The 12,758-nt window shown below is 47.0% G+C and overlaps 1 protein-coding gene across 1 annotated transcript; it reads right to left on the bottom strand.

Moving 5' to 3' along the window:
* Nucleotides 1-1,839: 1,839 nt before the first annotated feature.
* LOC124657423 (putative F-box protein At2g02030) lies at nucleotides 1,840-3,072 on the bottom strand. The gene has a single exon (XM_047195976.1). It carries the CDS (start codon nucleotides 3,070-3,072, stop codon nucleotides 1,840-1,842), a length of 1,233 nt encoding a protein of 410 aa, XP_047051932.1.
* Nucleotides 3,073-12,758: the final 9,686 nt, after the last annotated feature.

The following is a 12,758-nucleotide window of genomic DNA, read 5'->3' as shown; positions in this document are numbered from 1 at the left end:
TGGTCCGAACCTCGATGTCGCGGCGATTCATGAGACCATCTGGGCTAGATAGCAGGAGGTGGAAAAGCTCATAGTGGGGATGAGGGATGTGTGTTTTGTTGGGCATGGGAGAAACTTGGGAGTTGCGGCCATATCTGACTACATTGTCTTCTTTGCGGGAAGGAGAAAGGCGTGGCCAATTCGATATGAGAGTATCGGATACCTCTCAACGGTCACTTCTTTGTGTGGCTTTCTTCGAAGACCCGGCATTAACGGCAAAGAGACTTCCAGAACGTAACGATTTTGGTGATGTGGGTGATCTCGAAGCATTCGAATGGCATTGTCTTCGATGGAGTCTCATTGGTGGGTTCGACGTGAAGGATATGCGTGGCTAAATTTGGGGAAGATAGTCAACTATTTTTAAAAATAATGGTGGCTTCCACCGCGCTGGTATGACATGTTGTACTCTTGTCTTCTGTGGACTATCTTCTTTAATAACATGCTATGTGTGTTCTGAAAAGAATAATTAGAGGAATCAATTAGCATCTTATATTAATGAACGGAAGGAGTATTAATTGGGTTGACTAACATGAAACGAAACGTGTTTCAGCTTGACGGTTAGGAGTAATAACTTTGAATGATCGATTAGATACTTGTGTTGCAATATATTTTTTACCGACTCATGTTGCAGCCTTCCCCATCGTGGGTCCAAACAAAATCAATTGTTCTTGCTGCCAAAATAATACTATAGTAAAAAAATCCATTCAAACATGAAGGTTCATTATTTAGTCAATATGCCATATTATAAAATTCATAAAACAAGCCAGGCATGTGGGGCCTATCAACATTGTGACGATATCACATCTATTTCGCAACAACATAACATTGTGACAATATGTCTTAAATATTACCACACACGTACGTTTGCAGTACCTACTTTTGCAACCAAAAAATTATATCAATGAAATAAAAATACTTCAATGTGTTTTAAATATTCGCACGAGCTGGCATTTTGCCGCAAGGTAGGCCACGCCAGCGTTGATGCTAGGGGCATGGAGGAGTTGCGAGCGACACCATGTAACCTGCAAATCGAAGCGTCGTGATCCCGATGCTGCTATGGTGTTTTCGTGCTCCAAGGGCCAGGTATGATGCCGCGACCAATGTTTGCCTAAGATGCAAGGGACATGAGTTGATGCTGCGAGCAGCGGCGACGATTGCTACAAGCGGTGTCGACGGTTGCTACAATGTGGTTGTGTGCCTTTTCTTTGTCGTGTGTTTTTTTTCCACCGTGGGCGTGATATGTTCTTTATCGTGTGTCGTGGCAAAGGCACACATTGCAAAGACAGTATTTGCCGTGTTCCGGGCTCCCTGACACATGCAAACCCACATGAACACGACAAAGCCGGATTTTTCGGTACTGGCGGCAATATACAAGCAAGCGTGGGCCCTTAGCTATAGTCCTTGCTTCCACTAGGGAGCTATGCATGCAGGTGGAAGATCAAGCAAAACTGTTGTGAAAAGGGTTTATGCGATTTTGTTGCCATATTCAAAATTCAGCTCAAGGGGCAATATTCTTACTGGTGTATAATTTGGGACAAGAAATTTTGTTGGCTACTTAAGCACCTAGGTAAGTGTCTAGCATTGTTGTGGATGCTCTAAACGGAAAATGTTGTTGCCAAGACAAGACAACTATATATACATATATGTACATAGAGTTGGTGTACATGCATGCCTCGTTTACACCTGACGCTAAGATTTCCAGACTAATTGTTCAGACTGAACTTGTTAAGGATTTTGGACTACTCGTGATCCTCAGTGCAAAACTCAAACCTTTCTTGCAGACAGAACTTAGTTACGAGCTTACGAGTGATGTCCTTCGACAGTGAAGTTTCTGATGGAGACGAGACTCTCCCTGTATGGGACGACGTGGCGAACATAATTGCCCTCCTCCAAGTCCAGAGCCTCTTCCAGGTCCATCACTTCCTCCACACCTCGGCTCTTCTCGTCACACCAGTACAGCGTCTCGTCAGACACCATCACCAGCATCCTGCCCCCGGTGGCCCAAAGCGGCAGGAAGCCGTAGCTCCCGAAGCACTCGTCGTCGTCTCCCGGATCGATCCGGCAGCGCAGCGACCACTGGGCTGGTCCTGTCCCGTCGTCATCCGCCAGCTGCCACACGTCAAAGGTCGTCAACGAGGCCCCGTTGTTGACGTAGCACAGCTTGCCGTCTAGCTCCGCCAGATGGTCGAGGGCAGTGTGGTAGCCGAAGTTAGGAGGGCATGGCACCATGTCGAACGTCCTGTGGCGCAGGCTGAACCGCAGCAGCGAGCTCGGCCGGGGGTGTTCGTCTTCATCGCACGCCCAGTAGAAGGCGTCTCCCGTGTACACGGGTCGAGTGCCGCCGATAGCGTGAGGCGGGTCCGCGGTGAGCTCCCAGGACTCGCCACCGAGCGTGAAGATCTCGTGCCCGATGTCGTAATCAAAATTGCCGCTGGACTCGTCGTAGCACCGGCGCCGGTAGAAGCACCTGGAGACGACGTACTCGTTGCGCCACCGGTCGAAGCCGATCGCCCCCGATGGAAACTTTGTGTATTCCACGTTCGGGCTGCCGAGCGGCAGCGCGACGAGCTCATTTGTGGCCGGATTGCACACAAACACCTGATCCGTGGCGTTTACGATGGCGACCAGGCCATCGCAATGCGTCGGTGAGATCGCCGCTTCCAGTGGGCACGCCTTCTCGAGCAGCAACTCCGCTTTGACCTTGGACTTGCCCGGTGTCTGTCCCAGCCGCAGGCGGTAGAAGGTGATGTCACCGGAGGGTTCTTCTTCGTCTTCGGTGGCACTCTTGCGCCCGATGAGGAGCATTGACGGCTGACTCGCGCGGGAGAAATCACGGTGGCGGCGGACGAAGACGGCGTCCGCCATGCCGACGCACCAGGAGCGGCAGACAGATTTGAAGCGCAGGAGGCATTTTGCAGGGAGACGCACCAAGACTTCCATGAAAAGCAGGTCGTCGGGGAGGGCGATGACGGCAGCCGGAGGAGGCGTTATTATCCTGCGGCGTTTCTCCGGGCGTCGCCGCCGATGATCCATCTTCTAATCCTTCGTGGCTTCCTTTGCTTGAGCCTGTGTATGCCTACTCCGAAGATTATGTACAGGTTTTAGATAGGTACTGCATTATGTATGCGCCAGTAAAAAAAAACCTTCCAAATTAAAAAATGCTTTATATATTTCGATGTTGACTAGATACGTAATGACATGAATGAACACACTAAAGTATGTCTAGATACATATAATATTAAAAGAAAAAAACTCTCAAATTTGGAATAGACTCATGCCACTATACGAGGTAAAGCATAATTTCGTTCCCGTATATTCTCATGCGCTGGCGTTTGTTTTCTGTTCGACTTCAGGATTTTTGTGTGCTGGTTAGCGCATGGACTTGCTGGCATGGACGGATGGACCCAGCTTGTTGGTCCTTCCTTACTTATAAATAAGAGTAACCTAAATACTCCGTACGTAAATATTTGTGAGTGCGGCTTTTGTAGCCAGGGCTACATGTAGGCCACTTTTCAAAATTTTGAATATGGCATTTTATTTTCTAAAAAAAAACTGAAATTTTTAAAAAACTGCAAATACTCAACTCGAATTACCTTATATTCTAATAGATAGTGTAAAAATAACAAAAATGGATATCTCAAATAGTGAACAATGCAAACTTTGAAATCTACAAAATAACCAGATTTTATCATTGTTGTGTTGCCCAAAATACAGTGGTGTTTGAAATGAGATTTTATATGTTCATAGAATACAACAGTATCAACATCGGGATTATCTTTCATAATTGTTTGAAATTTAATATGTGAAAAGTTATTTTGGCTTCCGAGCACCAGTGCTCTCGGCATATTAGAAAATTTAAAAAATTATATTTACAGGTTAAAAAAATTATGAAAGAAAATTCTAAAAGTAGATGATGATCTATCCCACTAACATGCAAAATTTGAATTTCAAATATTTTGTAGGCAATTATGAGCAAACAAAAATGACAAAGTATGTCCTTTTTAGAGATTTAAAATCACTATACCCACATATACACTTTGTTATTTTTGTGTATCCCAAACTACACATTGTTTCCAAATAAAATTTTGCTCGTTTGTGAGATACAGGCTACATCATGCATCTTTCAGAATTTTTTTAAAACTTAATAAAAAAAATTGAATAAAGAGATCATTGGTGCCCATGTGTACCAAATCTATGTCCTTTCATATGTCATTTTCAAAAAATAAGACTTACATGTAGCCCGAGCTACATTTGTAGTTTCTGAATATTGTTCCGCAATATAACTATGGTCTATACGTGATAAACTCATCATAGACTAGAGCGACGGATGTGATTGATCGCTAATATTGCATCGTAACCCCTCGCATCGCCCCCGTATGGCGATCGAGGGAAGCCTTAGCCGCCGCCTACCTCTCCGTCCCCTTCCCACCTCCCACCTCGTTGCCACCAGAGGGTGCGGCTAGGCAAAGCCCTGGTGGCGGGGCCTCCCTCGCCCCATCACTTGCGCTCACTAGCACGGGACGGTGATCTAGGGTTTGGGCGTGGTGATATGGGCATTATCCTTCGGATAACCCATATTATGTTACCTCCTACGGCCCAACCAGGCGCCCATGAAGATCATCCATCAACCAAGGTGAGCCTCTATGTCGGTTTCGAAGAAAGAGACTTGATGAACAAGGCAAGAAGGCAAAGAACAAGGAAAGTCTAAACGTAGAACTCTTTGTAACTTAGTCGAACCCGGACAGAACTCTCGGGACCTGGCTCACAATATAAAGGCCAGGAGAGGGTCTGCCGAGGGACACACAATCAACTTAGCTAGAACCACCGAAATCTTAGCTTATCGACGAGATCTTAGTCTTAGCCTTCGGCTACCCCATTGTAACCCGATAGTTCCAATAATCAAGATCACAGGAAGTAAGGGTTTTACCTCATCGAGGGCCCTGAACCTGGGTAAATCTCTCTCCCCGTTTTTTGGTATCCGATGTCTCGTGTCAGCCTGCAGGATTCCGTCAACCCTAAGCCCCAAAAGGTGGGCATTACCGATGAGCTGAAGAAGAAGCTGAAGGAAGAAGAAAAGCTATGAAAGGGAAGAGTGGTGGAAGTAATTTTCTTCCCTCTCCTTTATAAAAGAGAAGTTACCAAGAGAAATCTGTGATTAGGTCACCACGCGTCGTTGTGTCCATTATAATAAAGGACGTTTTCTCCACCACGGTCAATGCGCAAGGACAAGTCATTTCCTAACTTACCGCGCAGAAGCGGGGTGGACCCGTCAGGTCACGTCCTGTCAATTGAACCGCCGCAGTAACCACGTCATCGTTGATGTCATCAAAAGTATCGACTCGTAGTGAAGCATCCGAAGAAGTTTATACCATTCGAGTAGTTCAACTTGAGTCTACACACGGTTGCAAGCATCCGTGCCTAGACTCGGGGGCTACTCCCATCGGGAGCGCTGGACGCGCACCCGATAAAAACATGGACTCGAAGGATTCAGAAGACCCAGAATCGTGCCCGGGGACTTGATTCTGAAGTAGAGTAACATTGTTTTGCCATTGGCAGTTAATCAGTATCGATTCATCGAGTGAAACTGGGCATGTTACTCAAATCCCTTACGTATCATCAATTGGCGTGACTTCATCCGAAGGTATTGAAGACCCGATATACAAAAGATATCGGATGATTGCCATAGCTTGCAATGACATATCGACAGTTGAAAACGTTCGAGTAGTACAACTTGAGTCTACACACGGTTGCAAGCATATGTGCTTAGACTCTGGGGCTACTCCCATCAGGAGCACTGGTCGTGCACCCGATAAAACTGAAGTTTTATAGAGATCAAGGTCTTCCGAAGATTATGGATGTTCGACAGAAGACAACTTTAGTCCCTGCTCGAAGCTTCACTTCGGCCAGTCACTCGGGGGCTACTGATGTGGGCATTATCATTCAGATAACACGTAATATGTTACCTCCTACGGCCCAACCAGGGGCCCATGAATATCATTCATCAACCAAGGTGAGCCGCTATGTCGGTTCCGAAGAAAACGACTTGATGAACAAGGCAAGAAGACGAAGAACAAGAAAAGCCTAAACGTAGAACTCTTTGTAACTTAGTCGAACCCGGACAGAACTCTCGGGACCTGGCTCACAATATAAGGGCCAGGAGAGGATCTGCCGAGGGACACACAATCAACTTAGCCAGAACCACCGCAAGTCTAGAGCTAGGTCATACGAAATCTTAGCTTCTCAACGAGATCTTAGTCTTAGCATTCGGCTACCCCATTGTAACCCGATAGTTCCAATAATCAAGATCAGGCAAGCATGAAGTAAGGGTTTTACCTCATCGAGTGCCCCGAACCTAGGTAAATATCTCTCCCCGCTTGTTTGGTATGCGATGTCTCGTGTCAGCTTGCAGGATTCCGTCAACCCTAAGCCCCAAAAGGTGGGCATTGCCGAGGAGTACCCTCGACACGTGGCGTGGACGCTGGCATAACAGCGCGACTGCCCTGCAGCAGCACGGAGGGTGGCGGACGATGGTTTCCTCTCAGTTGATGGCGGCTGCATCCGTCGTCATCTGGGAGGGAGGGCGGCGAGCGGTGCAGACTTCGTGGCTGGTTCCCGGCAGAGTCTGTGTGGTGACAAGGCTGCTAGGTCTCGTCTACGGGCCTAGGCACATCATGGTTGGCATGCATCCATCGAGTCTCTCTCGGGTGGCTGCATGGGGATAGTCATCTTACCATGTCTTGGTATGATGCATACCTATGTGTGCAACATAAATAGACCCAATGTCATTATATGGACCCAAGCATGTCTCTTCAAGGTCTCATGACGTTTGCGCTTTCACATAGGGGGAGTTATCCCCCGCCCCTCATTGAGCCTCAGTTACAACTTGATTTGACTATATAAGGCTAAATGATCTTATTGCCAAAAACTATTCCAAAATGTTTTATGGTTCTTGATATACTTCGAATCATGCCCATTGTTGCTATTTATTTCTTGTTTGGATTTCACTCCAATGGGTATGCCTAGAGAACTTTGTGTTTCCAACCCCATGTCTATGCTCATCTCATCATCATCTATCTATCTATATGTACATGTCATCATCTGAGCATTCATACACATTTACACAAAGAATAGGGGCAAAACGAGGCAAAATGAGACAAAAACTGGGCAAACAAACTTTGGCCGGTCACTGGCCCGGTCGGACCGGCCTTTGCGCCGGGCCATTCGGCGCCTGGCCCGGTCAACCGGGCGGCCGACCGGACGTGCGGCTGGTTATGTGTTGGGGGAGGATACCCCTTGGGGGTCTTCTTCCTCATTATCCCCCACCTCCCAAACCACCATGGCCGCCGCCTCCACCATCTCCACCACGTCCTAGGCCCTTCCCACCACTAGTTTCTCCCCAAACTTCACCCAACCATAGATCGGGATCTCTGAAGCCTCTTCACCAAAGGATTTGGTCCCTCTCAAGCTATTTTGGGAGATCTTGGGGATTTGGTCCTCAAGCCCTCTTCACGTGTTCTTCCTGCTCACTTGGGCAAAGAGGATGATGTCTTCGGGAAGTTGGAGTGGTGAGGATCGTGGCACTACTGCCAAGAGAGGGAGGCTTGCAGTGCCTCCACCACGCCGTACTAGTGGTCGTGCACCTCAGCCCACTGGTGGCAGCTCGGTGGGGACGAACCAAGACAACTAGCAGTAAGAGGAAAGATAAACATGCAACACAGGACGGTGATGAGATATTGCCAGAGTTCAATGTTGGCGATGTACATGTTGGTGCATGGAGAAGACTTAGAGAGTCCAACCCCTATCGCTTTGAGGAACCCACTTACACTGGGGGAGATAAGTTTTTCTGGACCAAGACACAGCAAGTGATGTGGGAAGAGTACTATGACTCCCAAGAGCACATGAAGACAGGCACCATTGTTATGCCCAAGGCCATCAAGGATGTCATTGGAATGTATGAAGCCACCAAGTTTTGTTTTGTGGTTGAGACCTTGAGGCGGATGGGGTTGTATGATCTTATGTGCACGACACCTACCGATGGGTGCTATTGTCCAATCTTGGTGAGCGCAGTTTCATTGCACGAGTCTTTTTCCATGATGATGAAGCTCGGACTATGACTTGGATGACAGGCCAGACGAAATACACTTGCAACTATCTTGATTTACGTGAAGCCTTGGGGTTTGCTTGGAGGTCGTGCTTGTGGTTTCAAGCTATATTCTCGGCGAAGTTCACCAAAGGGGACATTGCCTTTTGCTATCCTCCAGACCCCGCACCTGGACCTCCCACTATCTCTGGCATGTACTACCCCTACCTTCTACTTGCCAAGCTATTCCGTGAGACTCTCATCAGCAAGTCCGGCGATACAAGTGAATGCCGTGCATACCACCTGAACTTGATGTACTACTGCCACCCTGAACACCGGAAACTCATTGATGGCTGTGATCTCATCTACTGTGAATTGCGGCACTGTGTTCGTGAAAGGTTGACTCCTAACCTTGCCCAGTACGTTCAGCTACTCATTAACAAGGTTGTGCCAGCACCTCTCAATACGCAAGGTGAGCGGGTCAAGTTGGAAGCCTTCAAGGTCCCTGCCCAAGGTGATAGACCGGAAGTCGCTGACATGATGCCTTCTGAGCGCCGGTCCAAAGAACGCCATGACCATGCTAGCTCCAGCTCCTCTAGGTGCCCACAGCATGGTGTCTCACGGTTCTTCTCTAGCTTATGGCAGATGTGCAAAAATACCAATGATGTTGCACATCAAAGTCTTGCTTTGAACCAAGAGACGAGGAGGCGCCAAAATGAGTTCATCTCTGCTAGGAATGCACCCTCTCCTCCTCCTGGCCCAGAGATGGAACCTCTACATGCACCTAACTGGGAGATGCCTCCCATTTCTGATGAGATGTTCCAGAACTTTGATCCCTCCTTGTACACCTTTGGTGGTCCACCTCCTAGGCCTGCTCGTGCACCTACTAATGATGATGATGACGAGGATGAAGGTGATGCGGATGCGCGTGATGATGGCGAGAGCTCATATTCCGCTGGGCATGAGTTCTATTGATGGGTGCGCTAGCATCTCTCTTTTTCTTCGCCTTTTTGGTGTTCCGATGCCAAAGGGGGAGAAGAGAGTAGAGTCTAGGATTCACGGGTGTTGCTTTGGATGTCACAAGCCATGGGTGTTGCTTTATTTGATTCTTATATGGCTTGTGCTTATTTGCTTCTATCGTTCCAAGAACCATTTGCTACTTTAAGTAATTCGTGTATGGACATGTACCTATATGCTTAAACTCTATTATGTGTGCTACTCTATGTTAGGGTGATTATGTGTGCTATGCTTATATATCTTGATATGCACATTTCCATACCATGCTTGTTTCCTAAAGATATTGGGGGAGCTTCTCATGTTCCACAAAAGTTGCACTTTGCATTCAAACGCAAATTCTCCAAGTGCACACTTTATGGGGGAGCCGTCTCAATATCTTATATGGAATCAAGGTTTAAAGCTTATCATAATATCTATATGTGACTCTAGCTTGGTTTGTCATCGTATACCAAAAAGGGGGAGATTGTAAGGGTATTTTACCCTTATCCATTATTTTGGTAACTATGACACCGTGCTAGTGTATTTGGACTAATACATGTCTACAAGATGATTCCCAGATATTAGTCAAAGAGGTGTAATGGTGTATCAATGGAACAAGAAGGCAACGAGAGACCCCCCACTTCGATGAAAAATCAGCAAGGTCTTCCAGAGCCTGGCCGGTCCCAGACCCGGTCAGACCGGCCCTGGCACCGGACCACCCGGTCGCCAACCGGGCCCAGCACCAGTGCCATCCGGGCAGAATCCAGTAAAGGAGGGCGAGCACTCCGGTCGCGTCCGGTCGCCGGCCCGGTTTGGACCGGGCTGCTCCGGTCCATGGCCCGGTCGGACCGGGCTCCGAGACCGAGCGACCCGGTCGCCAACCGGGCCCGGCGCTTGTGCCATCCGGGCGGTATCCGGTGACCTCGAAGCATGACCGGTCAGGTCCCGGTCCCAGCTCCGGTTGGAAACCGGCCAGCCCGGTCACTGGCCCGGTCGGACCGGCCTGTGGACCGGCCGGTCCGGCGCCAAATCCGGTCGACCGGGTTTCTCGAGGAATCTGCTGATGTGTCAAGTGGGCAACGGCCAGATTTCGAAGAACACTATAAAAGGCCCTTCTCCTACCTCTGAAAATTTAGGCACTACACTACAAGCTGTTCTTGAGCTCTCTCTCTCATACTCCATTGCTAGAAACACCAAAAGCCTCAGATCTCCCTCCTCCTCCACCCAAACTCAAATCCCTCCGGGGGAAACGTTAGAGGAGGACCCGATCTACTTTTCTACCAAGCCAAATCTCATTTCCCCTTGTATTCATCAAGAAGCTTGCTCTCTAGAGTTCCTTGGAAACCCTAGGTGGGCAAGAGTGGTCCGGAAGCATCCGGGCTGTGGATTTGCTCCGGGCAAGATTGTGAAGGTTTGGAGGCTACCTCAAAGTCTACCACAAGTGAGTGAGCTATTCCTTCGTGGGATAGGCTCCGGAGAATAGGGTGAGCCTTCGTGGCGTGGGGAATCCTTCGTGGGACCTCCACCCCTCCAAACGTGACGTACCTTCTTGCAAAGGAAGGGAACACGGGAATACATCCTCGTCTCCGCGTGCTATCGGTTATCTCTAACCGAACTACTTACTTGTGATTTAGCTGCTGTGAGAGCCTTCGTGCTCGAGTTAGTTGTATCCTCATATAGGTTGCTTCACCTAGTTTGCATTAGGCTCACCTTTATATTCCGCAAAGCCTAATATTGCAAAGAAAGAATAAAAATCTGTAGAAACCTATTCACCCCCCCCTCTAGGTTTACCATCTCCATACTTTCAAAAACAAACCTAAGTTGTTGTTCCTTAAAGTTTGGGGCTGCAAAGCTTATGTAAAGAAGTTACAACTTGACAAGCTCGAACCTAAGCGGAGAAATGCATCTTCATATGATACCCTAAAGAAACAATTGGGTATACTTTCTATCACAGATCCGAAGGTAAAATCTTTGTTGCCAAGAATGGATCCTTTCTTGAGAAGGAGTTTCTCTCGAGAGAAGTGACTGGAAGAAAAGTAGAAATCAACGAGGTTACTGAACCTTCTCTTGAAAATCAGAGTAGCGCAACACCTGAAGATATTCTTGTGCCGCCTACACCGATCAGTGAGGAAGCTAATGATAATGATCATGAAACTTCGAACGAAGTTACTACTGAACCTCGCAGGTCGACGAGGGTTCGTGACACTCCTGATTGGTATGATCCCGCGTTAAATGTCATGATTGTAGACAACAACGATGAAGACCCTGCGACGTACGAGGAAGCAATGATGAGCCTAGATTCCAAAAAAATGGCAAGAGGCCATGAAATCCAAAATGGGATCCATGTATGATAACCAAGTATGGATTTTGGTAGACTTACCTGATAGCCGTAAGGCTGTCGAGAATAATGGATCTTCAAAAGAAAAACAGATGCTGATGGTAATATTACTGTCTATAAAGCTCGACTTGTCGCGAAAGGGTTCCGATAAATTCAAGGAGTTGACTACGATGAGACTTTATCACCTGTAGCGAAGCTAAAATCTGTGAGGATATTGTCAGCAATAGCTGCATTTTTCAATTATGAAATTTGGCAGTTGGATGTCAAAACGGCGTTCCATTTATAGACTGAGCAAGCATCCCGGAGTTGGAACCGACGCTTTGATAAGGTGATCAAAGACTTTGGAGTTATACAAACCCATGGAGAGGCTTGTATTTACAAGAAAGTGAGTGGGAGCTCTATAACATTCCTGATATTATATGTAGATGACATATTATTGATTGGAAATGATGTAGAACTTCTAAGTAGTGTCAAAGGCTATTTGAATAAGTGTTTTTCAATGAAGGACCTTGGAGAAGCATCATACTTTTAGGCATCAAGATTTATAGAGATAGATCAAGACGCCTAATAGGGCTTTCAGAGAGTACATACCTGGATAAGATTCTAAAGAAGTTTAGAATGGATGAGAGCAAGAAAGGATTCTTGCCCATGTTACCAGGTAAGACCTTGAGTAAAACTCAAAGTCCAGCTATGGCATAAGAAAGAGAAAAGGATGAACAAAATCCCCTCTGTCTCGGCCATAGGCTCTATCATGTATTACATGTTGTGTACAAGACCGGATATCGCACATGCTGTTAGTTTGACCAGCAGATATCAAAGTGATCCAGGAATGAAACACTGGACAACAGTCAAGAATATCCTGAAGTACTTGAAAAGAACTAAGGATATGTTTCTTTGTTATGGAGGTGATCAAGAGCTTGCTGTACCAGTTACACCGATGCTAGTTGGAACACTGATTTGGATGACTCTAAGTCTCAATCCGGATACATATTTATTTTGAATGGTGCAGCAGTAAGCTGGAGGAGTGCTAAGCAAAGCGTTGTGGCGAAATCTTCAACTGAATCGGAATACATAGCTGCTTCGGAGGCTTCATCAGAGGCGATATGGATGAAGTGTTTCATTACTGAGTTTGGTGTGGTTCCTAGTGCGTTGGACCCGATGACCATCTATTGTGACAACATGTGTGTCATAGCCAATGCACAGGAGCCAAGGTCACACAAGAAGCTGAAGCATATAAAGCTACGTTTTCATTCTATTCGCAAGTATGTCGAAGACGGCAACTTAAAGATTTGCAAAGTACACACT

This window comes from Lolium rigidum, chromosome 5, assembly GCF_022539505.1.
Source record: "Lolium rigidum isolate FL_2022 chromosome 5, APGP_CSIRO_Lrig_0.1, whole genome shotgun sequence".
NCBI lineage: Eukaryota > Viridiplantae > Streptophyta > Magnoliopsida > Poales > Poaceae > Lolium > Lolium rigidum.
The sequence above is the reverse complement of the archived record's forward strand: the minus strand, read 5'-3'. Positions and strand labels throughout refer to the sequence as shown.